Raw genomic sequence first — 25,204 nt, 5'->3', positions numbered from 1 at the left:
CACACTTCAACCACCGAAAAAGTGAAAAGGAGATCTAGGTGCAAATTAAAATAAATGGCTTGGCTCTGAACCTCTTCCTGAGGAACAATCCTATCATCTTATGTTGGTATAATTACAAACAAAATACCCTAGAAATTTGGGGATTCCTTTAAAAAAAGAACTGAACAACTATTTAGAAATAGACAAAAAACATGTTCCTCAACATTTAGAGTTCAACTTTGAAATCATTCCTCAGGCAAGCCACCTGTTGACTTCAGTAAACTCATCTTCCTAAGAAGAAACATAGAGAGCAAAGAAGGAGCAAATATTAAAACAGTTCTCAGACATGGCATGTCCTTAGTTCCATTAGGACTTGCAATTATTTAGGCTCCATTTATATAAAAACTAGGAATTGTCCACAGATCTGGGAAGGCTGATGCTGGACATACAAGGGCATGAAGTATGTAAAGCAGACAAAGGGAAGGTAGCCATTACAGACTGTCATTTTTGGAAACCTAGCCAGTTTTGGAGATCCACAGAGTTTTGTTATGGCAGGCCCAAGCCCCCAGAGAAGGGACAGCTCAGCCCAGCCTATAAAAACACCCACTTTAAAGCAGTTTAATACATTAAAGGTGAAAATCATGGGTGCAAAGAGTTCTCACAGGCAAGACAAAGTCACAATATTTTTCTAGGAAATAAATTTACTTTGTTTTAGCAGAAGCATAGTTACATTTATTGCAGAGTGTCTCTGTTTCCACTTGCACGAGTTTGAGTGCAGACCGTGTCTGTGTCTCAGCCCCACTGCCCTGCTGAGGGAACAGCGTCATGCGGTCGGACTCGGTACATTTGGCCTCCTCCAGGACCCCATCCCTAATGCTCTGGACACATTCCAGCTGGGAGGACAGAACCTGCTGTTCAGACTGAGAAAAACAGGTACTTCAGGAAGATTCTTGATGACCTGCGTCAGCTTACCCAATACTTCCTCTCCCAACTTCACAGAGGATTCCAGTTCTGGGATAGTGGGAAGTCTCTTGTCTACCCCTCTGACAGTGCCCAGCCTGTGGAGGTTAATGTGCTCCTTATTGTAGCCTACTTTTTCATCACTGAAAAACAACTGCTATTAACTGTCAGCATCAAATGGTGTCAATTCATTTCAGTTCACAAAGCCTCAAAGTTAATCAGATATTTTTCAGCAAAAATATTGACTGTATTTTCTATCAAGAGTGGAAAGCTGCAAGTCTGGCATTTAGAAAAGTTTCTAGCTTTCCAAACTTTTCTACAAATAGTAACTTTCCTTTTTTAATGCATTTTTTCTTACTCACATCTCTCGATTCCTCCCTTCCACAGTTTATTTTCAGTTTACCTCTGTAACATATTTTAAAGAGAGTTTAATCCAGGTGCCTAACAACCCCTTGCATTTATACTGTAACATTCATCAACCACAATGCAAATTTGCATTAAAACAAATTCTGTGAATAACAGACATTGCAGGGAGAATAATATTCACCATTTCTTTGCTAAGAACTCAAGTTAGGGCAGACACTCTCTTCAAATAAGCTCAAAAAGCAAGAGTCAGAGTAACTCCCCAAAACTTACTGACACATGAGGAAGAACAACAAATGGCAGAGAAGTCAAACCAGAAGTGCGATGGGAGCAGAGGTTCAGATCCCTTGTCTTTACAAGAATGGGACCCTTTCGCTGATACCTGGTTGGGCATATTCCCAGGACATCCACCTAGTAACAAACATACACTGTTGAGTCACACATGCACACATAAAATACAAGGAGATAGTGTAGGTTATTGCAATTTGTTTTAATAATTACTTTTTTTGTAATAACAATAGATCTAAATTCTCCCTTGAAGAAGACCAGTTTTGCCACAAAAGCCATGAAAAGGCAAATAATTTTAAAGACCTTGGTCAAGTTTATAGTAGCCAGGCTCTGTTGGTTTGTTTAATTTCACTGTGTTATTCTGAATCAGATCATTACAGACATATGCTATTCCATTTAAAATTTTTTGGGCATGCAGGGAAGCATTAATTCAGAAGAGCATTAATAGGCAGAGTAACTAAGCCCTACTGCAGAACCTCTCTTTAAGCACTGACACGCAGGAGTAGGCTGAGATAATTTTAGAACGTTCACTACAAGAAAAAATCAAATGACTGCCACAGTCTGCTGAACCAAGTGGCAAAACCCTTTCTTTATTTACAAGTGGAGTAGACTTAACACGTACAAGACCTAAGAGTCACCTCAGAGCATGACTGACAGTCTCACCTCCTCAACAACAGCACCAGCAGAGAATTCTGGCGCTGTCTGCAGGACGCTGAGAATGCCTCGCTTGATGTTCAGTGCCCAGGTCTGTTCACTCCTCACAGGACAGAGCTTCAGAACTTTCCCATCATGGAAGGAAAAATGAAGAGGATGCTGTTCTAGTATTTCCCTGCAACAAAAGAGTTTATCATTTCCTGCTTCAAAGAGTGCAGGTGAATTTATGACATTAGATTCAGATTTTCCCCAACAGAACTGTTCTTCCACAATAGATCTGTCTCACTCTGTATCTCTATTCTTTATAGCAAGCCTCTATTCTTCACAAATTCAGCCTAACCCAATGAGTCCTTAAAAAACCCTGTAAAACCCTAAAAAAACAAATATTCTCAAGATAATCACAGCATCCTCAACGTAACTGTAATACTTAATAAAAGCAGTCCTGGCGAATTATTTACATGTAAATTACTTCATGGCAGTGATTCTTGTTTAATTAAGAGAGAAATTCTGTTATAGAATTCAGAGTGCCTTTAGCTTTGGTAGGCATGTCTGAATTGCAAAGTAACTGCACCATGCCTCTTCAGCTGTGATGAACACAAGAACAATTGCTTCCCAATTAACCTATATCTTCCTGCTCTGTGAATACTCAGGCTCTATCCCAAACTTATTCCCCAATCTCTGCTGTTAGTACACTTCCTAATGTCTTTTGTTATCCCAGATTGAGAGTACAGTGTTTTCTGCCTTTCCAAGGGATCACTTTTTAACATTGATTTTCACTCCTAATGTAATATACTTTAATAATATATTTTCCCTCTAAATGGGGAAAACCCAACCATCCAAAGGAAGAATTTTATTGTAACCCAGTGGTTAGCTCCCATACAGGGACCTATAGCTGTATGGGAGCTATTAACTGGGGCACTAACTATTCATCTAGTCAATCAGTCACAAAGTAAGAGATAAAACTTTAATACACCAACATCTGGATAAAGTCCTTCCAGAAGAGACTGGGCATATAAGATAAGGGTTTCTGAAGTCCTAGGCAACTGAGCCTGTTTTTGCTATCTGTGGAAATTACATGCATGTTCAAAGAACAAGCTAGACTACTGTATATTCACAATAGGCTGAGGCAAATGCTAATAAGGCTCACTTGTCTGAATAATTATTTTGAATAGCCAAGCTTCACTGAATGCTTTCTATGCTACCTCTCTTTTTTGGCTTCTCTGCAAAGAACAATACACAACTGCTCTTACTGCTACAAAAATCTTGAAAATAACTTCACAGAAGATGTGCCTGTACACTCATTTGAACTCTGATACCACTGCCCATAGAGACAACACAAAGTTCTTCCTGATGAATATAAAAAGCAATGCATTTACCCCAAGCTTGCTCTTTTTGACCCTTTGAATTGAGTCAATTACCTCAGTTCTCAGTGTTGTTTAAAGGCTGAGAATCCAAGTGGAGGGACAAAGAGGAAGCTTAATCAGACAACAGAACTGCTTTTTTTCTGATGACACAAGAGGCATCAGCTCTCTGGGAAAATGCCAGACTTCCACAGTTTGAGGAGATCTTTTTGTATAGCCATCTACACTGGAAACTATACCTTAGCAAGTCAATGAGAAACACACTGACATATGTTATGAATGAGCTACTAAACCCAGAAACAGAAAAGGAAGAAAATATCATTGGACAAATAAATTATAAATACCCTGGAAGAAAAAACACAACTTTTTGCCTTATAAGAATCTTCTAAACCAAGAACTTCTGAAATGTACTGCAACACTCTAGAGTCTCTAGACGTAACATGTGCAGTTCTGACAGCTGTGATCCACACAGTGCTAGAGGCCTGGTGATTTGTACTCTGAATAATTTGAACTGTCTACTGTCCAAATGGTTTTACATACAAAGGGATGAAAGTTACATTGAAGAAATGTCTCTCATGCTCTCATTTTTGCTTATGGTGCTCATATTTGGATCCTCATCTTAAAACAAACAAACAAACAAACAAAACCCAAAAAAACCCAAAAAAAACCCCAGACACCAATAACAACAAAAACAAACAAACAACCAAAAACAAAACCAAAACAAAGAAAACCCCTTAAACTAAGCATAGTATGAAGCATAGTGAGCAGTGTCCAGTCAAGCTGCTGCTAAGCCACATAGTTTCAAAAAACCTCAAAAACAGATCAGATTAAAAGTTTTCTACCTTAGACTGTCCATTTCCATCAGAGACTCCTCTCTGGATGCAAAACTTTTCTTAATCTGTACATCTTGCACCTAGGAGCAAAGATTACAGGCAATATATTTCATTGTCAAGAGGAACTTGTGGATTTATCACATCAGGATATCCACACAGAACATCACAGACTATGAACAAAAGGCTCAGTGTTGCAACAGAACTGCATTAGCCCTATCTTCAGGTGGCATATCTGAGGCAATTTCCAGAAATTTCTTCTATGAAAAAGTTTCACTCACTATTAAACACATTTTATACAGCAACATTATATCCCTTTCACTGTCAAATCACTAACCAGTTAATTTTTATCCATGTGCTAGGACAAGGATAACTGTGCTCTTCTTTGTTGGCCTCATGTGTGTGCATTTAGTAGACACATGTCAACCCCCCAGCAAAACCAGTGAATTATCCCCTCTGTTAACCTGAATGAAAGCCCAGCAGCTAAGAAGCTGATTTTTCCTGCTGCCCCAGTAGTTCTAAAGCACTGTAGCTCTCCACTTGGCCTACCACAGGGCTAACCCTAGGAGAAGCTCTGCGGTTTGAAACTGCCCTGTTGCCCTGATCTGAGAGACAGATCTCCTGTTGTGATGAATGGACTGGTGCAAGACTGTATTTTACACGGGCCTAGGAATGGCACCAATACAGCACATCATACAAATTTCTCAAGTTATCTTTAAAATGCTTGCTATTTTAAAACTACTACTACAGATATAAAAGTGCTTTAAAGTAAACTAAGTTCCTTTTAAAGACTGGCTTTATCTCCAGTTCTGCACTTCATGTAGCAAAACAGTGAAACTGTTGTGTCACTTAGAAAAAAAACCAATGAATCTGCCTTTTAAAATTGACAAATACCTACTTTCAAACTCTAGTGCATCAAAACAATACTGTAACTCTAATTATGAGATCCAGAATTGAGCTGGCTTTTAATTACAAGAAAAACAAATGTTTGAAATGTAGCAATAATCCCAAAGAAAAATAAGATTCCACATCAGCTCATCTCAATAACTCAAAAAATTATGACAATACCTACTTTCAAAACCATCTGGCAATTCCCCAATACTTCAACCATCACTGTGCTCTCCAGAGCGATGCCACTGCTTTTGTAACTATTTCCCTGCAGGAATGTGCTGGTGACTGTTGAATACCTGTAGCTGTATCTAGCTCTTCTGGGGAAGTAAGATGAGCTGTGTCCTAGGAAATAAACAAAAAAAAAGGGGGTGTTTTTTTAGCCTATTAAACTTCCCCTTCTATTTTTTTCTCTTTTAATCTTTCAGCCACAGAAATCAGCTAAGTAAAGGGATGGATATTCAGATTGTTCCTTTCCCACTTGGACTTTCAAGAGAAAGAATTGGGTTTCTGAAAGCATCCTGAATGCCTGCCATAGCTCCTGTAGGAAGGGTGAAAAGACTTCCCCTCTCCCAAGCACGTAACTGCACAATTTCCTGCAAGACAAGAAGTTCATTTCCAAGGGCAGAACAGAAATGTAATGCATTTACAGCACGATTTGGACAACTTTCAAAGAGCAGCAAAGCAGGACCTTCACCACAGCAAGATGAAATAGATATCTGCTCTTCATGCTCATGGCTGGGCTTAGTCCCACACTGGTTTAGTCCTTTGCTCCGCTCTAATGCTTAGGAGTTTTTCAGAGTTCACAGAATGCAATCTTCAGGCAGGCGTGGGCTTGGTAAACCTTGGTGGAACTTCTCTGCTACTTCCATGAATGCTGATCACTCAGACATAAGTATCATTCTTCTCAGAACACAATATCCCTGAGGAAGTTTTCAAATTTCTCTTTCCTTATCTTGTTTTACTCACCTGCACATTCTGCAAAACATGAAGGTCCATAACTTAACTTCTCTGAGGATCCTGCAATGACAAGTAACAGAACAGAAAAGCACTGCAAATTTGTGTGCAGCTCAGCACAGACCTGCTGCTTCTGCATTTCAGTTAAATTACTGAAATCAAAGCATGGTCCTCAAAACAAATAAATAAATCCATGACAGTTCTTCTATCAAGTATACAAACTGACACAATCTCACTATTTCTGTTGCATTCCCCAGAATGCTAAAGGAAGATGCACTATTTAATGCATCCTCTCCAGGGAGGGTGCTCTCCCACCTGCCCAGTACCACCCAAAGAGCTCAGTACAGCAAAATGCTACACTACACCAAAAATCCAGACAAAGCTGCTACAAGAATTACTATAAACCTAAAAGTTGAAACATAATTCTCTGAAGTTTTGCCAGTGAGAAAATTTCTTAGTAGAAGCATTGAGAGGGATCAATCTTAGCAGAGGAAAAATTTCTTCTACTTACTATCTGAAGCTCCAGCCACAACAGCACAGAGTAAAATGATGGGAAGTAACCCTGTGGCCATCGAAATCACCTCCTCAGATCAGAAGTTAACAAAAACACATCAGTTCTGCTCTCAAACGCACCTCTGAGCAGGCACTGAAAGAAAATTTCCTTCACAAAGCAGGAGCTCACTATTTCAACTCCCCTCTTCCTGCCAGAGGAGGGGCTCTGGCAGGGCAGCCTGCAGAGGGGAGGGGGAGGTTGTAGTAAGGGGGAGAGACAGATACAGGCGTAACCACTGATGCCATCCCCAACAGCATTTCAGCCTTTCTGCAAAAGAAGAGAAAGAGAAAATAATCTGTTAGAAATCCCACAAAACTGCAGGGAAAAAATATTAGGTATATGGCATCATAACAGAGCAAATGCTCAGAAGAATCTCATGCAGTGAGTTTAAACTAAATTAACAAATGTAAAAGCCACCCTAGCAATCATTCCTTGATGATTAATCAACCAAAAAGCACACAGGATGAAAGTGAAAGCTTTGGGAGTAAAGGGAAGGGAAGGTGTTTCCATTGGGAGCAAGCAAGTTTGTGGGAGGCAGCTCATCCCACCAAACAAAGTCCCAAACCTCAAATGGGTGAAATTGTGTATGAATAACACACAAAACCACTGAACCACCGTCCTTCTGGTAGCAGTCAGGTTTGTACAACACATTGGACACAGGCCTTCCAGGCAGACCCCTCGTCCTGGCCCGGGGCTCTTCCACACTCCCCATGCACTCTGAGCCCAGGTACCGATGGTCACTCACAGCATGAGCCACGGCCACAGTTCAGCTGTGCCTGTGTGCCAGCACCTCCCAAGGGAAGCCGTGTGGGCAGGTAAACGTTTGTTTCCTCCTGCTGCAAGCCCTCCGGTCTAGGTGAGCTACTGCTCACTTCAAACAAGAGTTGCAAGTAGAAATTTCAATAACAATCCCAGTCACTGGTACTACTCTCCCCCGCCAGGTTTGTACTACAAAAAAAGAGGCTACAGCCTCTTTTCTGCACTTACTTCCTCCATCATACAACACTTGCTCATGAAATGCTTACAAATGTTAAAGGGAAAGCAACTTCTCAAGCGTGCTTTGCAAACATCAATGACTAAAGAAGGTGAGAGAGCATGACTCCAGTCTAAAGAGTTAATAAAGTACTCCATTATGTAATCTGGTCCCCTCTATCAAAATTCCTGACCTACCAAATGCCAAACTCAGAGTCAGTCTAGGTTTGAAACTGAATTAAAAAAAAAAAAAAAAAAAAAAAAAAAAACCAAAAAAACCCTAAAAAAACAAACAGAAAAAAAAAACCAATATAAAAAACTGAAAAAGCCTTCTTCTGCCTTCACAGTGATTTTTGAGAATATTCTTATTCTGAAGCTGCTTCAGAGATTTCTTTGTGGAAAATTACTTGCTGACTTTGCCATTTTTACTCTGCTAAGCTACTCAGTCTGGTACTCATTCTAATTTTTCATTTAAGAGTACAGCTCATCTGAGCATAGTATGCACTCCATGTAAGCAGTTATCTAGCTCTTGGTCTACTATCAGCAATAAGCAGGAAAGTTAATAGCTGGGCAGGAACATAAAAACATGATTAATTAACCAGAAAATTGCTATATTGTGACAATTCTTTTCTTGAATCACTACTATTGCCCAGTTTCCACACCAGTCTGACTTTTAACTGTTTATATAATAAGATTATTCAACATATTTCACATAGCTATTGGAAAAAAAACCTTTAAAGCATAAAATTTGCATCAAAGTCAGTAGGAACATCAACACTGAAATTAGAGAGAATTTCTGCTTTATTATGACACTGGTTTAAGTGCAGAGAGTAACTTAGGCTTTCTAAAATAATGTAATCTGCATTTTAATCTCAAGTTTTCATTTTATAGCTTCCCTTTTCTTAGGGAAGAAACAGAACTAATTAAAAAAGAAGAAAAATATGGTAGGACTAAGAGAACACTCAAGAATTTACAAATCTGAGCTTGCTTGAATCTTGACAATTTCACAGGCCCAAGAACAAAGAAATTTATGAATAAAACTCTAAGGCTTTTTTTGATAAAAATATTTCAAACACCTCTTTTCAGCAGAGCAGAGATTTGAGGCAGTTTTTATTAAAAATCTAAATACAGAATTAAATATGTGAATAGCAGCTAGGTCCTAAATGCTCATTGAAGTAAATTCTTTAAGATAAAATATCACATAAGTGTCCTGTGCACTTGACTCAGGTGACATCCCTCATGTAGTGATTGGCAAGTGCAGGATGGAGCCCAAGACGCAACATCTTGTAAGCATTTTGTCCTACCTCACACCAGGTGGACTTTTTCTAAAAAATCAAAACACCACCCCCAAAACAGGCAGAAAAAGAACCTACAGAAGAGAAATTTCCAACACATTGCTGTCCTAGATTATCTTTAAAAAATGGAAGAAAATCTGACACGCGTGCTGCAAACACACTGGTTTAATGACACACAAGAGACCCACGCTGGCTGTAAGTCTCAGAAAGTATTCATCCATTTTAATGGACACTGTACTCAAGTTTGGAAAATAAATTTAATAAAAAGTACCATCTGTCACACAACACGGTAAGCCTGTCCATGGACACCTGAGAACTGTTCACCATTATTGCCAAGAAAGCCTGAGCTTTCACAAACTGGCAAAATCTGCTTTGTATAGGCCCCACCAATAATATTAAATTAATATTATCGTAACTCTGACGTGTAGCACTAACAGCCGAAGGCAGGAGGGAAGTGCCCTTGGCCAGGGTCCCACACCCACCTGTGTGCTCGCCGCACCTCCGCCTCCTCCCTGCGCCCGCAGCCCTCCCGTGTTCGGGAGCTCCGCCTGCCACGGCCCCGAGTCGGGCCCGCGGGGCCCTCACAGCGCCGGGCACCGCCGGGAGCCTTTCACAGCGCCGGGCACCGCCGGGAGCCCCTCCCAGCGCCGGGCATCTCCCGGAGCCCCCTTCACAGCGCCGGGCACCGCCGGGAGCCCCTCACTGCACCGAGCATGTCCAGGAGCCCCCCTCACAGCGCCGGGCATCTCCCGGAGTCCCCCTCACAGCGCCGGGCATCTCCCGGAGTCCCCCTCACAGCGCCGGGCACCGCCGGGAGCCCCTCACAGCGCCGGGCACCGCCGGGAGCCTTTCACAGCGCCGGGCATCTCCCGGAGTCCCCCTCACAGCGCCGGGCACCGCCGGGAGCCCCTCACAGCGCCGGGCATCTCCCGGAGTCCCCCTCACAGCGCTGGGCATGTCCCGGAGTCCCCCTCACAGCACCGAGCATGTCCCGGAGTCCCCCTCACAGAGCCGGGCACCAGCCGGGACAGCGGCACGAACACCCCCCCGCCTCTGGGGAAAACGCCGCGAAAGCGATGCGAGGCACCAGCGCTTTCAGGGCGTTTTCCCAGCCGAAGTTAAGCGATAGCGGGGACACCTGTCCGCCCCAGCGCCCTGGCAGCGGCCGCTCCCCGGCGGACTGTCCCCAACTCGGCCGCCGAGCGCCGAGGAGCAGCCGAGGAACCCGGGCACAGCCGGGGCGAGGGCGGGCAGAGCGAAAGGGTCAGCGATGGCTGTGGGGAAACGGGGAGATGGGGCCGCACCTCCAGTCCGGTGTCCAGTTCTGGGCCTCTCGCAACAAGGACACTGAGCTGCTGCACCAGAGACGTGCAGTGGAGCTCCTCATCAAGACTGATGAGCAACAGCTGAGGGAGCGGGGGGGGCCTCAGCCTGGAGCAAAGGAGTCTCAGGAGGGACCTTTCCCTCTGAGCTGCCTAAAGGAGTGGTCAGGCATTGGAACAGGCTGTGCAGGGAAGTGCTGGAATTACTCTTCCTGGAAGAATTCAGAAAATACGTCCATGTGGTGCTTAGGGACATGGCTGAAAGGCGGAGTTGGCAGCTTGGAATCAAGTGATCTCAGAGGTCTTTTCCAACCTTAGCAATTCTATGATCCTGTTATCCTAGAGTAAAACAAAATCTTCTAGTTAGCAAGACACAGAGCACTCAGAGTAGCACCAGGAGAAGGTACTTCAGAGGCTGTGTGGAGCAAGAGATGGAAATTGCTTTGGGTTTGTCTTTTTCCCCCTAATGCTTTTGTGAACCCCTTGCTGTCACATTCAGATGCAGTGTGGGTTTAATTAGAGCATCCATCATACACCTTGTTAATGCCATGGTCCTCTGGAGCTCACTGAAGCTGCTTTTTGGGGGTAATTTTTTGTTACAAAGACAAAGACAAAACTGTAGTATGAAGCAAAACAGCCAGCCACAAAAGGACTTTAAAAAAGCCACCCACTCACTCTTGGTTTATTCTCAGCTTGGGCACAGCTACTTTCAGCACCTCCAGACCTGGTTTCACATGTACCTCTTAGTGTCCTGGTATGCTCACTGGCAAATTTATTTTTATACTGGATTCACACCCAGCATATCATACATGAGAGTATTCCTCTCACAAAAAATACATTAAAAGTCATCCTAAAAAAAAAAAGTTCATATCACATTGCAGGATCTTATGAAGCAAATAGGAACACAGAAGTTAATTTGCTATAAAATGCAATCACCTGATCTACAAAAACTACACCTTTGTCACAGGACTTGCACTTCTTAGTTTTTACTCTGAGGATGACATTATTGTATACTCCATTACTGACCTCCTGGTGCTCAGTTATGAATAATAATTAACTAGGTTTGATTTTTTTTTTTTTTATTAACTAGAATTTCTTCAAAAAACCCTTGTGGTGAGACTGCCAGAAGTGCTTTCACAAACACGTCAATAAATAGCAACTTCTTGAAACCACTCAACTCACTTAACAACTCCCTCTTGTAGGGCTATCAGCTGCCTTTTACTTGTTTTAACAACTTTTATTTTGGATCCTCTTTGCATGACAAACCAAGTTTTATTTCTTTCTGGCTCAAGCCTCATCAGAATTTGAACATTGTGCAAGTTCTGGCTAATAAAAAGAGAAGCCTAATGAAAATAACACCGTCAAAGTGTAACAGAAAGCAAAGTCATCCTGGAAAGCTCATGAAGGTGGGTGTAGGGAAGGTTTTTCCTGCATCTGTAATGTGAGGCTGGAGGATTTCAGATGGCCTGTGCTTCTTCCTCATGTGAAAAAACCTTGAGTCCATAAAGCCAACATTGCTCCTTCTGTATCTTACCTTACCAAGGAAAAACTATTCATACAACACTCACTACCAAAATAACCCTAAAGTTGCTTAATTAAAAAAAAAATAAATTAATGCATTAAAACAAACTTGTTTGAGGTACTAACCTTGCCTTCCTGTGCTTTCTGCACCTCAAAAAAACCCAACCAAACAAAAATATAGAAAGAATATTTAAAGAAATATAGAAAATATTATAAGTAGGGTATTGTCACATGATTAACAGGGATTCTTTCCCACTGAATACAGTGATATTTGGTATATATTCCTGAACACGGAGCCATATATGTGTGTGTTTATTTAGTTGCATTGCAAGTGAAAGTTTTACCCAAAAGTTTTAATTGAAAAAATATTTCTAGGACCCAGGTTGCAGGAAAACAACACATTTTCAATGTGGGTCTGTGTGGGACAATTGGTCCCACAAGACGCTGCTATTTATCAGAGACTTGGCCCAGGTGAGACTCTGAAAACTTTCTCCCTGTAATTACTTTTCTTCTTTTAACATTTCAGTCATCCATGTGTTTGGGAACATTCCAAATATTATAATTTTCCAATTACAAGCACTAGATAGGAAAGACAAAGTTTTTATTTTAAACAGAGTCAGTTTTAAAAACAAACAGTAACTTCAACATAATCAAACACAAAGCGCTTTCACACAAAGCAAGTTATATCCTGCATTTGTTTGTCCAAGGTAGGTTTAACAAAGCAGGTTACTTTGGCAGAGTCTGTAGATTATTCCATACACAAGAGAACAAACGGAGACTTTGCGTTTAAGGAAACACAACTATAGAAGGAGCAGCAGAAAGCCTTGCAGAAGGCTGAATTAGATGGATGAGCTGCCAACATTGTGTGTCCTATTCTCAACCCACACAAGGAACTTAAAGAGAATCAACGGACTGTCCACATAAATCAAAACAAATTTTTTCTTGTGTTTTGCATTCTGGTGCCACCACCTCAGATTTTCCAACCATCACTTTGAGAGAAAAGGGGAGCTAAGGTAATAACAATTGGAAGACTTATCAAATTAATATACGGCAGTATTATCCAGACCAGACCAACAAGGTACTAAGAGAATGAAAAATCCTTCCCACCATACAAGCAAATCCCAAGTTTGGAAACACTGCGAGCTTCATTGCTTCTTTTTGTCTCGCTCTACAATAAACTGACAAGAAGCACATTTTCTGTGACACCCAGTAAGGCAAAGGACTTGCTCGTGTAACCAGAACAGAAAATTCAATGCAGCATCACCCAAGCCCTTCAAGAACACAGGAGAGCACTATGGTGGTGCACCAGTAGACAAAACTACCAGCTTTTTATCTCCATCATCCTTTTGCCAGTGAGTAGCTGCTGATATACATTCTTACAACATGAGGAGACCAGAAACCTTTTCCAAATACACAAGGAAGCTCTTAAATCACTTGCAGACTGGCTCACAAGCAGCATCAGTTTACAAAACCTAATTAAGACAAAGCCTGCAGATTGTACATGATCTACAAAATAACTGGATTTCAAACATAAAGTATTGAAAGACTTTTGAAAAACTAACTTATACCAAATATATACAGAAGGCACATTTGGCAAGAACAGTAAATGCAATATTTTTTATTTGTATTTATTTTAGCTTTTTACTTTTACAGATATTAATACAGTGTTACCAACACAGCCTTGTTTTAACACCTGTCTTCCTTTTCTGGACAGGCATCATTTAGGTTGAACATTACCAGGAAGATTTTTCCAGAAAGGGTGATCCGATGTTGGAATGGGCTGCCCAGGGAGATGGTGTCACTCTCCCTGGAGGTGTTTAAGAAAAGATTGGGTGTGATATTCAGCACCATGGTCTAGTTGATAAGGTGGCATCTAGGACACAGGCTGGACATGATGATCTCAAATGCGTTTTCTAACCCAGATGATTTTGTGGTTCGGATTCTGTGATATGCATCAAAATGCTGTTTGATCCAATTGCTTATGGCAATTGATCCATTTCTTACGGCACAGAAATGACTTTAACCTTCAGAGCCTCATTTCCCTAATTTTTTGTGATTATCGTATTAAATAAGCATAACCAGCTTAAGTTTCTAAAAGCAGAACTCATCTTTCATTTAATTTAGAAAAATCAGAGAAACTCCTTAACACACATTTTACCTTCTTAATAAAGAAACAATAATTAATGAGCAGATCACCAACTAAAAGCCGGGGTGTTTTATTTATGTGTTTCAGGTGGAATTCGAGCCTTAAGATAAGGCTGAAGTTTGTTTATGATCCATCAGCTGACTTACGTAAATGTACAAGGAAGTTTTCTAATCAAGCCTCTCCGGGCATTTCCACTGGCGTGAAGAAAACACTTCACAGACTTTCAATCAGCAGTAAGAAAGCCTCCAGCCTAACAAAAAACACTGAACAAATATCTTCTATATGAACGTCTTTACTTCAGGTTAGAGACATGATTAGACGTGAAACTGGCAAGAAAACTCAGATACTAGATTCATTCACCATTTCTGCACAACCACCTGAACTGTCCCTTTGGAAAAGCTACCTCCAAGAAGGAAGAAGCCTTCAGGTTTGGTTCTCTTCAAACTACAAAAGTTTTTAAATTAATTCTAGTGCTCATGAAGAGATGACAACAAAAGATTTCTGTCTCTGAGGTAACTCCCTGCAAGCTTGTAAACAGTGCTGCTGCCAAAGCATGAGCCTAAATAGTTCTCCATACATGTCCTCCTCTTGTTCTGTGCTGAGACTTTACAGTCTCAATGCAAGCATAATATGTAACATGCCTGAGACAAGATTAACTGAAGAGTATTACCAACCTGTTCTGTATTAAGCAAAAAGGAAAACACTCCATTGCTCTCCACTGGTGCTGGACTGAGTGCCCATACAGATTAGGTATGCTTTTCACAGACCTAAGTGAGACTCCTCTCAAGCAAATGTGTATCCAAACCATCTAACAATAAACATTACTTTTTATTGGTTTCCAGTGATAGAATGCGCAGAAAAAATGGGAAGTCTCCATGAAGCTTCAGAGAGGACTTGTAGAGGTGCTGAACAACTCCATCAATATTTAAACACTGCCTATAAACGTTTGTAAGAGCCAACAAGAGCGTTGCATTTCGGACAGGTGTGATCCACATCCTTTAGGGCATCAATGCAGAAGGGAATTAAGCAGCAGCCTGCTATACACCTGAAAAGGCAAAAAAAAAGAAAAACACTGCTTTACCACTCTTTATACACACAAGAAGGTAAAATGTATTTTGTTCAAAAGCCATCAGTAAAACCGGTGCCATAAGCTTTAGGAAGAACACACATGGCTATGGAGTCCAATCGCAATGTTCCAGAACTGCTTTAAGGTCCAGTAGGACACAGATGCAGATGTAGGCTAATTGAACCACAAGACTCAGGTCCACATAAAGAAAGCAAAGCTGAGAGCTCTATTACATGTTAGACCAAAAAAAAGTCAAGGTAAAAGTGCAAATTGGAGTTTACTTACCCCAGCAGGCAGAGGCCACCACATGACAGCCAGGTCAAAGCTCCTGAGTCGTACGAGAGACGTGTCACTATCATCTGGTTACAGGAAGGGCAGCACATCTGAACTGGGCGGTCATAAAACACTACTGGCTGCTGCACATACACCGTCTGAACAGTAACTGAGCAGAGAAATGGCTGTTTACTTCATGAGGAACAGGAAAAGAGTAGTAATCAACTTCCTCTAAACCAGGTATAACTTAAATATTCAGGGCTCAGAACAATGAAATACACAGAGAGAAATAACCATGGCATTTCCCAATGCAGAAATACACTGTCTTAAAAATAAAGCTGCACTAAAAACTGCAGAAAGCCAAATTATATTACTGATATCACATCACACTGAGGGATTCACAATAATTGATTCATCTTATTCTCTTCAAAAGTATTTTTGCCAGGCATTGAACACCTGCGAACCATGATTTTTCATCTTCTAACAGTCACTTTGACAGCACCTTAACATGAGGTACAGAAGAGTTTTGGAGGCTTACCGGGGTTATTTGCTGGTGGAGTTTGTCCCATGTTTGGGGGAAGGTTCATTCCCTTCCCATCTGGCTTCTGTCCAGGGCCAGGGACGGGATAGGGGTGAGGATAGTTCACATTGATTCCTACGGCTTCCTCATAAGAAGGTGGTGCAGATGGGACAGGATTGCCACTTGGAGCAGACATTATATCTAAAACATAAAAGAGAGAAAATCGTAACAAAAGGTATTATTTATTAATGGCAATTGACAAATAATTAGGCTCAATTCAACAGCAAGGCGATAACTATATTAAAAGGGACTTTAACCAGCATAAAATTAACTGGCTGGTATTTGTTTCTGATCATATTAAATGTTAATCTTGATTTCACTGTTGTTGTTGCCTACTTCCCAATTCCTTTTCACTGGGAATTTTTTACACTTTGCCCCAATACCAATTCTTCATTTATAAGTTAAAAATACTAAAGCAGTATTAGTATACTAAACAATCTGACAGTCTTGTAATTCTCCAAGAACACTATTTCTAATCCCTCTTGTTCACCTGAAAAACGGAACACTATGATAGGCCACATCGTAGTTGCTAACCAACATGAGCCTGGTTTGTGGTGAAACTTATTTAAATTAAAATATTTTAAAAATACTATTTAATTCTGTTGTAACTTGAAATAAGTAATTATATTGAAGGAAAAAGAAACCCAAACAATTAAACATGTCCAACTAAACTCCAAGCTTTTACAACTATCAAATATATCTAATATATCTACCCTTGCCATTTTTGCTTCTTAGCAATGTTTTAACAAGTTTGTATGGCAAATTTTCCTCCACCAATTGTTATTTTGTTGCAGAGAACAGGAATGCTGACCACCGCCAAGACACTACTGTGGTTTCAATGCAGACTTCCTCTCCTCCTCCCCACCTACCCACTTCCTACAGTCTGCCCACCATTTTCTTTGTGGAACAAGATCTCATGGAGTCAGTGCTGACCAAGCATCTCCCTTTCCCCCTTCCTCCTAAGGACTATCAGACAGCTCTCCAAGAGCCACACTCCATTCTGTTGCTGCACACACGATCCCTCTGTACACATGCAAGTATCTTCACTCAGTACTATCTGGAAAAGGCAACCTATATTTGGAATATTAATTCTATGGTGCCACAAAAGTTATATAGGAGCTCCAATTACCCACAGCAGTACTATGAATAAAAGAAGGGAAATTGCACTGATGCAATTTGCAGGTACAAAAGACAACATGCAAAGAGAAAGAATTTCAGATGTGTCTGTTTAGGACTGGGGTCACTCCATCCACACAAAGCTTGGGTGAGACCCAGCACAGAAGTGCAGTGCACACAATGACACAAGCCTTTCCACTCTCCCAGAGCATGGAAAAGTTCCTGGAATAATGCTGATTACCTTCCTCACACAATACAGCTTTCATCAGGATTTCAGTCAAGTCTATAAACACTTCCACAAAGAACTTGTCACAGGTTTGTTCACTCTTCCAAGTTACACAGGACTACTCAGCTGCACTGTAGGCATGGGGATACACCAGGAAACACCTATGTTTATATACTTCAGGAGTCCCACGGTCTTCTCAGCAGATTTAGCAGAAATGTGGAAAGGTGTATTACAAAAGGAATTGTGTACTCAATCAAGTGTGGGTTTTATAGTAGCCCTGTGGCCAGGACAAACACAGGAGCTGGTACAGAAGAACAGACGTGGCTACAGGTGCTGTCAGCCTGGGACAAACATTGCTCTTTCCCACCTTCCTCATACTCACACTGCAACTTTGACAGAATGAAAAGGGAACAAGACAGCAGTCAAAGATGTTGAAACTCAGTAAGATTTTGTAGCAACAAGTATTTCACAGCTATACCTTTAAAAAACACAGATCTGTTTTCTTTAGAAAAGAGAAGTTTTCTCCTTGTGACTAAACTACAGAGCTGAATCACGATCTGCTGTCCTCACTTGGTACACTGGTGTTGGCTGGGGGTGTATAAGAAGCCAGGAGGGGACACTGCCAGAACAGCTGACCAAAGGAATATTCCAGACCATAGAGCATCATGCTCAGCAATAAAACCAGGAAGGTTTTTGGGAGGGATGTGCTACTCAGGGACTGGCTGGGCATTGGTTTGTTGCTGGTGAGCAACTGTTCTCATTTGCTTCACTTGTTACTTCCCTGTGTTACTCTCTTTTCTCTGTTACTCTCCTTTCCATTACAACTATTAAATTATTATTTTTCTTAATTATTTTATTTCAATTATGAAACAGTTCTTATCTCAACCCATGAGTTTTCTTACACCCGTCCAGTTTCTTCAGGGTTGCATTGAGTGAGCAGTTGTGTGGTACTCAGTTGCCAGGTGGGGTTAAACACACAACTACTTCAGCTGCTCAGCTATGCTTCACTGACAAGCAAGTTCTAAGAAACATAAAGACACTCGTTCAGAGATTTCAAAATGATATAACTTCCAGCATGAACACTTCAAGTCTTGATATTTACTTTATGTTGCATGTTCATTTCTTACCACCAAATGGTTTTGAACAACCATTTCAAAGTGATCACTGTGCTTTTTCTGCACTTTTGCTTTTTTTTCTTTTTTTGTAGACAAACATGAACAAGTCTTAGGTTCTCACAGCACTTTGTAGCATCTCTTTTCTCTTTTTAAAATTTCAAATCTGTAGCACAAATAACATGTACAAAGTACTACAGTGAATGGTAAAAAATGTATGAACTCCTTCATATCTATCATAACTATCATATCTATCAAAACAAAAATTCCTAATAAACATCAAGATGACATCGGGACTACAAAAAAAGCCTCTTCAAAGTACTGAGTACTGCAGATGTAACCACAACTTCAGCTTTTAATTTCATTTTTTCTCATGTCCCTTCTGCTTTAAATGCCAACTCTGAAGAGCTATTTGAGCCATCACTTCATACGGCCAGTGCAAATGCGCAAGTGTGTTTCACACACCACATCTTGAAAATTAGGCTGGGGACAAGGGAAAAAGAAGGTAATAGCCCACCTCTCTGCTTAGTATGTAAAAAAACAACCAACCAAAAACCCACCCAGTAAAGAACGGCTTACAATTACAACTATCATAACCTAGTCTGGCCAAACAAATGTGTTGCTGCCCTTCCCTTAATCTCTTGCAAAATCTGACACAACTTAATCCTTAAATTAAACAATTCCTACACAGTCCTCTTCACTAGAAATCCCAAACAGCCTTCCAACACAACGGGTGGTTTAGAGGGCTCCCTGCACATCAGAGTCTAAGACAGATACCGGTCAGCAACACTGAGAATGAAATACAGGTTGAAGGCTATTAACAACCCAGCAGGATATACAGGTTTATCAGAGCACTCGGATTTTTGCAGTGAAAAGCCCTAACAGAGCACCTTCTTGGACCACCAACTTTGTCTGAACTCTGGACAACTTCCTAGTTTACCAACTTGCTGAGAAATACTATCTCAAAGTTGTTTAAATTTCCCAGGCATTTGTGAGAGAATAAAATCCAGTTATCACAACAAAAAAGACTCTGACATATTATTATTTCAGGAAGAACCAATGGCATTGTGGTCACATTGAATTCTATACTGGCATAGTACAAATAGAACCGGCACGGTGTGTTCCGGCGGCATAAGCCATTTCAGAGGTTAGAGTGCTACTTTTATCAAGTAATCAATAGTTTTGGAATAATCCTGTGAGTGGCTTAATCCTGTGAATAACCCGCTCCTCGGGGCAGGGCAGGGCCGGTCCGAGAGGAGCTGCTGCCGCGCGGATCCCGAGAGCACTCCCAAAAGAAAGGGGCCACCTTCCGCCTGCCACACTCGGGAAAGCGAAACTCCGGCCTCGCTCGGCCGCCGCCCGCATCCCCGAGGGCGGGAGTCGCCCACGGCCTCTCCCGGACCGTCCCGGGACCGGGACCGGGACCGCGCCGCTCGGGACACCGCTGGCCCGCGAAGCCCCAGCCTGCCCTCGGTGCCCCGGGGGCTCCTGCGGGGCGGGACCAGCCCCAGAGCCGCGGCTTCTCCCCCTCCCCGCAGCCGGGCCGGAGCACTGGGAGCGGCCCGGAGGGCAGCGCTGGGGCCCAGGAGCGGCCCCGGCGGAGGAGCCGAGCCCCCCCCGCCGCCCCGTTCTGCCCTGCCCGCGGCACCGCCAGGCTCCGGGCGGCGCGGCACAGCCCTTACCGTGCCGAGCCGTGCTCGCCAGCCCTCCTCGCCTCCGCTCGCCCGGGTGCAGCCACCGTCAGCAGGGCTTGTCCCGTCTCGTCCCGTCCCCACCCGCGTTTCCTCCTCCCCTTCCCCTCAGAGCCGCGAGCAGGCGCCGCGGGCGTTGCTCGGGCGGGCGCTCCGCTGGCCCGGGCCGGGCCCTGCCCCGGGGACTTCCCCCGAGCCATCGGCTCCGGGAAAGGGAAGGGAAGGGAAGGGAAGGGAAGGGAAGGGAAGGGAAGGGAAGGGAAGGGAAGGGAAGGGAAGGGAAGGGAAGGGAAGGGAAGGGAAGGGAAGGGAAGGGAAGGGAAGGGAAGGGGGAAGGGAAGGGAAGGGAAGGGAAGGGAAGGGAAGGGAAGGGAAGGGAAGGGAAGGGAAGGGAAGGGAAGGGAAGGGGGAAGGGAAGGGAAGGGAAGGGAAGGGAAGGGAAGGGAAGGGAAGGGAAGGGAAGGGAAGTACAGGCACTCCTGTCGCATTTCGCAGTCACGGCGATCAGCAAATTCGTGGCTTTCGCCAAGAGCTCGCTCAAATTAAACCAGTAATCTTTAACTGCTCCATCAGCAGCACAGCCAAGCACCATGTTCTGTAACACTTCAAGGAAATCACTTCTCTAATTCTGCAGTGCCCTTTACGTTACCAGATCAGGTATTTCAGACAATATACAAGAACACAAAATTATCAACAAAACTTTCAAGTTCAAGATTCAATGATTTTAGGTAGTGCCTTTACAAGCAATTGAATTGGATTCAGTCTTTGGAAAACACAAGAGTATGTGACTCCTTCTTCTATCCAGCTCCAAGATAACACAAAAGTAAATTATGGCCAGATCCCTAACAGGCTTCAAAAGGGACTGCTTCACACGCTGGTTTGTGTGAATCTACCTTAGACTGAAGGAACTTGATAACCCCTGCAGGTTATCAGCAGGGACAGTTCGTAAATCCTTTTGGCTGAAAGCATCTAAAATCCCTCAAAGTCCTAGTTTTGTATTTAAATATTTTCTTGAACCTTGCCCTAAAGAATGCACATAGAGCTTCAATTCAAATCCAACCTGGAGCAAGGAGTCAGGTTTATAGGATAAAAGAAGTTTACCCAAAGTGATAATAAACCAAACATGAAGCTCCTGGAGTCACAGTTATCTACTGAATCACCTGCAAGTATGGGTGCTTGGGGATGTCATCAGATGTTGAGATTAGTGGGGGCATGAATACTCCAGTCTCCCTGATTTAGGGAGTGTCGAGTGTGATTCATCAGCACTGAGATTAGAACTAGACTTAGAGGTGAATAAATTTACACCATTATCAAGAAATTATATAATATATATTTTTCTCAGGAGCAGAACCTGAGTAATTTGGGTTTTGGTGGCCTGGATTAACTAAAGTTGGAATAATCGTTCTCTTACTAACTAAACCCCCTTCCTCAGGTGGCTATGAGCAGTTTAGGAGCCACAGAAGAGAGAAGCCATGACTGAACATGTCTTCCAGGGTGAAATAAGCCATGACCTTCAACTGAGAGCCTTCTTACTCCAGCTGCCATGCTCTCTCATGTATTGTGCTTTGCATTTAGTCTAGGCTGGCCCACGCTCCTCCTTGGGGACCCCAGTAACATTTCTCCTTTCTGCCCTACTACTGTTTCCACCAAATGTCCAAGTAGGCAGTTGGCATCCATTTACTGGGACGTGACTGTATTTCCTCTCACTATGCATCCTCCTTCTCACCCTGCTCACCATTTGCTAATTTTGCCTTTCCAGTCCTTTTGCTAGATGGCACTGGGTGAAAGCAGCATCAGCTTAGCCAGTCTGTGGCTAACCAGGTCACCACAGCACTTGTGAGCGTGTGGAAAATTACCCAGAAGTCACAATGGAAAGTTGTATAGTGGTCAGTGGAACAAATGGGCCCAGCACAGGCAATGGGCTCTGTGGCCACCCAAAGTAACAAACTGCAGCACTTTTCTGAGGATTATGTATGTCCTTGCTAATAAATACTTGTACCACCTTGAGCCAAGCGTGCACCTTAGGCAGAGTTATCAGGTCCATCAAGCACCATAAAAAGTAAAGCCCTGCTTCTTAATACTACATTGGTGTTAAGGAGTTTTATTCCTGATTCTCAGTAACAAGCTTGTGGAAAATTGGCAGGTTTGCTGTGGAGAATTGATAAGGCTGGTTGGGCAAGGATGAGTTGAGGCACTTGCTTATATTACACCTGACTTGAGTGAGGCTTAAGCACTTTATGGTGTCCGGGCTAAAGTGTAGAGCTCCCAGTGTAGTGCCTCAGCAAAGTAGAGACTGTTCTCACACATCATATGGAGATAGGGCCTCAGCCCCCTTATCCACACACAGCAAGCTGTATTAGAAGTAGAAATCTGGTCCTGTGAGGAGATGTGTGGCCAGCAGGCCAAGGAAGGGAATTCTTTCTCTCTGCTCCACTCACAAAACTCCACCTGCAGGGCTGCATTCAGGTCCGTGGCCGCCAGTGTAAGAAGGGCATGGAGCTGCTGCAGCAAGTCCAGAGGTGGCCATGAAGATGTGCCAAGGGCTGCAGCACTTCTGCTGTGGAGACAAGCTGGGAGAGCTGGAGATGTTCAGCCTGGAGAAGGCTTCAGAGTGACCTTACTGTACCTTTCAGTACTTGTAGAGGGCCTATAAGAAGATTGGAGGCAAACTTTAACAGGGCCTATTGCAACAGGAAAAGATATGATAATTTTAAAGTGAAGGAGGGGGGTTGATTTAGATTAGATTAGATATAAAAAAGGAGGCTTTTATAACGTGGGTAGTAAACTATTGTCACAGTTTGCCAAGAGATGTGGTGGATGCCCCTAGAAACATTCAAGGCTGGGTTGCGCAGGGCTCTGAGCAACCTGGTCTATTGAAAGGTGTCTCTGCTCATTGTAGGGGCCTTGGACTAAATGATATTTAAGGATCCCTTCCAACCCACACTGTTCTGTGATTCTTTGATGATGATGTGCAGTAGTAAAATGTTGATGGGAGTAATGATAGTCAAGCAAAGGTCAGATGGCCTTTACTGCTGCTTCATCTGAGTGGAGGAGGAAGCAATACTAAAGTATCATGTTTCTGTTCTTCCTTTGATTCAATCCTAACTCAGCCTGACCAACAGTAACCGAAACCCTCATTATCCCTCATTTACCTAGGAAACAGACACCAGCATGCAACTGAGAAAGTGCCTTTGTCCCCCTTACCTAAGATGAAAGTAACAGGTAACCAATTGTATTTGATAACAGTCTCACCTCCATTTATCTGAAAATACAAAATTGATATTTGGAATCCTCCATGTAGAGGGTCAGAATATTCCCCATAGCTCCCCATTTCATAAACAAGTGGATGGTTTTGCTCCTCTCTCCTCCCCAAAGGAGAGATCCCTCTTTAGTAAAGTTCATGTCTCTGTGTCAGACCATACTTGGGTGAAACTAAGCTTAATTAACTGTGAAGTTAAGTGTAATGAAATACTGAATTTTTAATTTAGCTTGAAGCTAACTTATCTTAATTAACTATTGGCTGGTGCTAATGCAGTAACAGCATTTTTCAACAGCAATTCCAAATCTGTATTTCTGTTGCTTCAATAAGTAGCACTATTTGTGAATCTGTGATTGTGGATGTTCTTATTAAACACAACCAGACTAGAGTGCCAAATTGATAATAACCAGAAATTAAGGCCAGCTGCATTCAGCCCCTCTGATCTCCAACACAAGTGGGGTTATATTGTGCCAAATTTCATAGTCTAATGGAATAGAGCTGCAGCCCAACAAACTACCTGGGTTAGGCCCCAGGAAGCCCATGCAGCTTCCCCAAAGCTGCGTTGGCACCCACAGAAGTTCCCTCCCTGCAGCAGACCAGGTGACTGGGGTGGGACATGGCCAGTGCCAGCTCAAGGTGTATATGAGGAAATGTGGCTAGAAACTGATACAGCTTTTTATGTCCCCTCCCCCTGCTTCCCCATGAGCTGTGTACCTGAATATTATAAACATAACTTGTTTTTAAAAAAATCATAAGAAAAAAGGGCCCCATGGCAGTTTCAGAAGTCTGACACACAAATGCAGCAGGATGGAATCACGAGAGCTCTGCTCCATCCCCAGTCCCGTGGCACGGTGTGATCAGCAGCCTCACCTGCTCTATTCACTGTTCAGCTTCTCTTTGCTGTGTTGAGCCATCACCAGGGCTGCTAACAGCACCATGGAAATGTACAAAGAACACGTACATTTTGTCATATTGTTTTGTCATCACACTGATTGCACACACGCTATTGCAGAACACCAGCAGATGTCAGTTTAGCCCCAAAAATAATTGCATGCTGGATTTACTAGCTTTTGCTTTTACAGCAGTAGGTTTCTGTAAAAGAAGCTAAATGATATTCAAAAGTTGATGTACATTTAAAAGCCTTTTAGCCATATCGTACATGCTGTAATATGTTCTCAATAACATGTAAAAAAAGTAAACCTTAATCTCACCTTAAATTTCTCCTGCCTAAAAATCACAGGACTTGCACACATAGAAATAAATATATTTTTATAAATGTATATAATTTTGTATATACTGATTTGTTGAAGCTAGATAAAAATTTCTATGACTTTTGATCATTTCAGTAATACTAGATACTTACAGAGTTGTACCAGAATGCAGTTTCAAAGCAATGATCAATCTACAAAGACAGATTTAAAGAGAAGCAAGGTAGATACATTAAGCCAAATAATCTGATAGCATAATTGTTTTTTCTTAACTGCTGAAATGCTAAGCAAACAGAACAAAAACTCCAACACAATTTCAACAGTGAGTACAATGATACAAGTGTTGAAATTCCCGTGAGAAGCCTCAAAGATGACAACAGGATCCCACACTTCAGTGTAATTTATAATGTTAAACAGAAGTAGTATATATCTAGTCTAAAACTGGAAATGATTCCCCAGAAAAGCAATTGATTAACAGAATTGTGAAATTAAATATTAGTACTTTGCTGTCCTTCTAGTACTGCTTCCTTCTTAATTACCAACTCTCGTAATGTTATTTGATCATCATAACTGATAACAGCTGC

The 25,204-nt window shown here is 42.3% G+C and overlaps 2 protein-coding genes across 3 annotated transcripts in view; both read right to left on the bottom strand.

Moving 5' to 3' along the window:
- The window catches only part of LOC115497284 (uncharacterized), a 71,512-nt gene extending 67,000 nt beyond the window's left edge, over positions 1-4,512 (bottom strand). Inside the window, exons 1-5 of the mRNA XM_072935803.1 lie at positions 4,448-4,512; positions 2,254-2,419; positions 1,562-1,713; positions 959-1,082; positions 710-899 (exon numbers count right to left, since the gene is read on the bottom strand). Of these exons, the coding sequence (XP_072791904.1) occupies positions 710-899; positions 959-1,082; positions 1,562-1,713; positions 2,254-2,419; positions 4,448-4,467 (652 nt within the window). The 5' untranslated portion in view covers positions 4,468-4,512. The remainder of the gene's footprint in view (positions 1-709; positions 900-958; positions 1,083-1,561; positions 1,714-2,253; positions 2,420-4,447) is intronic.
- Positions 4,513-12,527: 8,015 nt separating this feature from the next.
- On the bottom strand, positions 12,528-20,303 carry LITAF (lipopolysaccharide induced TNF factor). 2 transcript variants are annotated; one of them, XM_002197321.7, is made up of 4 exons: positions 20,145-20,303; positions 15,967-16,149; positions 15,441-15,597; positions 12,528-15,134 (listed from the first exon to the last, which is right to left on the bottom strand). In XM_002197321.7, the coding sequence occupies exons 2-4, from the start codon at positions 16,142-16,144 to the stop codon at positions 15,026-15,028; spliced, it is 444 nt and encodes a 147-aa protein (XP_002197357.3). In that variant the 5' UTR covers positions 16,145-16,149; positions 20,145-20,303; the 3' UTR covers positions 12,528-15,025. The 2 variants fall into 2 exon arrangements, with proteins under 2 accessions (XP_002197357.3, XP_072791817.1); XM_072935716.1 differs by lacking the exon at positions 20,145-20,303 and adding an exon at positions 18,253-18,371.
- Positions 20,304-25,204: the final 4,901 nt, after the last annotated feature.

The sequence above is a fragment of the Taeniopygia guttata genome, chromosome 14, assembly GCF_048771995.1.
Source record: "Taeniopygia guttata chromosome 14, bTaeGut7.mat, whole genome shotgun sequence".
Taxonomy (NCBI): domain Eukaryota; kingdom Metazoa; phylum Chordata; class Aves; order Passeriformes; family Estrildidae; genus Taeniopygia; species Taeniopygia guttata.
Note: the sequence above shows the minus strand (reverse complement) of the source record. Positions and strands in the feature narration are given on the sequence as shown.

Coding starts and splice junctions, on each gene's coding strand:
- LITAF (XM_002197321.7), bottom strand. CDS start 16,144: ATGTCTGCTCCAAGTGGCAATCCTGTCCCATCTGCACCACCTTCTTAT. Junction 15,598..15,966: donor TCCACCAGCAAATAACCCCG/GTAAGCCTCCAA, acceptor TTCTCTGCTCAG/TTACTGTTCAGACGGTGTAT. Junction 15,135..15,440: donor GGTGGCCTCTGCCTGCTGGG/GTAAGTAAACTC, acceptor TTGCCTTTTCAG/GTGTATAGCAGGCTGCTGCT.